The sequence below is a fragment of the Lupinus angustifolius genome, chromosome LG08 (assembly GCF_001865875.1).
Source record: "Lupinus angustifolius cultivar Tanjil chromosome LG08, LupAngTanjil_v1.0, whole genome shotgun sequence".
NCBI lineage: Eukaryota > Viridiplantae > Streptophyta > Magnoliopsida > Fabales > Fabaceae > Lupinus > Lupinus angustifolius.
Window position 1 is genome coordinate 18,242,419 of NC_032016.1, and position 2,003 is coordinate 18,244,421.

The following is a 2,003-nucleotide window of genomic DNA, read 5'->3' on the forward strand; positions in this document are numbered from 1 at the left end:
ATTTTTGCCCCAATCAAATAACTTCTAAATTTTTCTAATGCGAATACAATAGCTAGAAATTCCTTTTCTGTAGTGGCATAGTTAACTTGCGTCTCCTTTAAAACTTTGCTAGCATAATGTATTGCATGGAAAACCTTTTCCCTTCTCTGTCCCAAAACTACACGAACTGTGTAATCACTAGCGTCACGCATTAATTCAAAAGGTAGATCCCAATTTGGTATAAATATGACAGGGGCGATTACAAAGCAATTTTCAAAGAATTGAATGCTTCTAAACAAGAATCATCAAAATTAAAAGTGGAATCTTTTAGGAGAAGGTTGCAAATGGGCTTATTTGTTTTGGAGAAATCTTTGATAAAACATCGGTAGAATCCAGCATGTTCCAGAAAGCTTCTGATGCCATTAGCATTTGTTGGTGGTGGAAGCTTCTCTATGACTTCTAATTTTGCTTTATCAACCTCTATTCCTTTTCTTGAAATTTTGTGCCGCAAAACAATGCCTTGGGTGACCATGAAATGACATTTCTCCCAATTTAGTACCAGGTTTGTCTCAACACATCTTTCTAAGACTGTCTCCAGATTCTTCAGGCATATATCAAAAGAATCTCCAAATACTGAAAAATCATCCATGAAGACCTCGATGCATTTTTGCACCAAATCAGCAAAAATAGCCACTATGCATCTTTGAAAAGTAGCAAACGGCATCTTGCTGTAGGCATAGACACCAAAAGGACAAGTGAATGTTGTCTTTTCTTGATCTTGTGGATCTACAACAATTTGGTTGTATCTTGAGTAACCATCTAGGAAATAGTAGAAGGTCTGCCCTGATAATCTTTCTAACATCTGGTCCATGAAGGGCAGGAGAAGTGATCTTTTCTAGTAGCCGCATTGAGTTTATGGTAATCTATGCATACTCTCCAACCAGTAACAACTCGAGTTGGAATGAGCTCAGTGTTGTCATTTCGGATTATCGTAATTCCTCCTTTCTAGAGTACTACTTGCACAGGACTTACCCATTTGCTTCCGGAAATGGGGTAAATCATTCCGACTTCTAACATTTTTACAACTTCCTTCCAAACAACTTCTTTCATCGTTGGATTGAGCCTCCTTTGTGGTTGAGCTACTGGTTTGAAATCATCCTCCATCATCATTTTATGCATGCAGTAAGAAGGACTATTTCCTTTTAGATATTTCAACATCCAACCAATTGCTTGTTCGTGCCTTTCCAAGACTTGTATCAGTTTTTTTTCCTCCAAGGTGGATAGTGAGTTGCTTATCATAATTGGTTTGTGGGAGTCACCTTTTAGAAATACATACTTTGAATGTGATGGTAACTCCTTCAGTTCTGGTTCTGGTTCTTTTTTCTCATCTCCACCTTGGTCTAGTTCAGGAGAAAATTGATTATCAGAAGGATTTCTGATTAGTTGTTCTTTTTCTCCGTCCTCTAGATTATGTTCTTGCATGTCCCAAGAGTTATCAGGCTGAGGCTGTTCTGAGCAGATTTCTTCAAGAATATCGATCTGGAAACTTTGCCCCTTATCTCTTGGATGATGCATGGCCTTGAAAATGTCAAACTGAATTTCATCATTTTCTACTCGAACTATCAATTTGCCATTTTCCATATTTATCCCATTTTTGTTGTTCTCATGAATGGACGTCCCAGAATGAGTGGGATGTCTACATCTTCAGAGATGTCAATAACAGAAAAGTCTACAAGAATCAGGAACTTATCCACTTTTACTAACACATCTTTTGCAATTCCTTCCGGATATTTAATGGATCTGTCAACAAGTTGTAGAGACATTTTGGTTGGTTTTTGTTGCAACCCCCCTATTCTCTTAATCATTGAAAGTGGCATTAGGCTAACACTTGCTCCAGGATCAACTAGTGCTTTGCCTATTGAAACTTCCACAATTGTCACCAGAATAGTTACGCTTCCTGGATCTTTTAGCTTGTGAGGGACATTTGTTTGAAGGATCGCGCTGCAGGTTGCATTGAGTTGGAT

At 38.1% G+C, this 2,003-nt stretch overlaps 1 protein-coding gene across 1 annotated transcript; it reads right to left on the reverse strand.

Moving 5' to 3' along the window:
- On the reverse strand, window positions 239-1,620 carry LOC109353957. The gene is made up of 3 exons (XM_019596309.1): window positions 1,012-1,620; window positions 796-902; window positions 239-707 (listed from the first exon to the last, which is right to left on the reverse strand). The coding sequence occupies exons 1-3, from the start codon at window positions 1,618-1,620 to the stop codon at window positions 239-241; spliced, it is 1,185 nt and encodes a 394-aa protein (XP_019451854.1).

Excerpts from the sequence above, each read along its gene's own strand:
- LOC109353957 (XM_019596309.1), bottom strand. The coding sequence starts at position 1,620 with ATGGAAAATGGCAAATTGATAGTTCGAGTAGAAAATGATGAAATTCAG. Across the intron at positions 903-1,011 it reads CCATTTCCGGAAGCAAATGG|ATTACCATAAACTCAATGCG; the intron begins GTAAGTCCTGTG and ends GAGTATGCATAG. Across the intron at positions 708-795 it reads CTTCTACTATTTCCTAGATG|CAAGATGCCGTTTGCTACTT; the intron begins GTTACTCAAGAT and ends CTATGCCTACAG.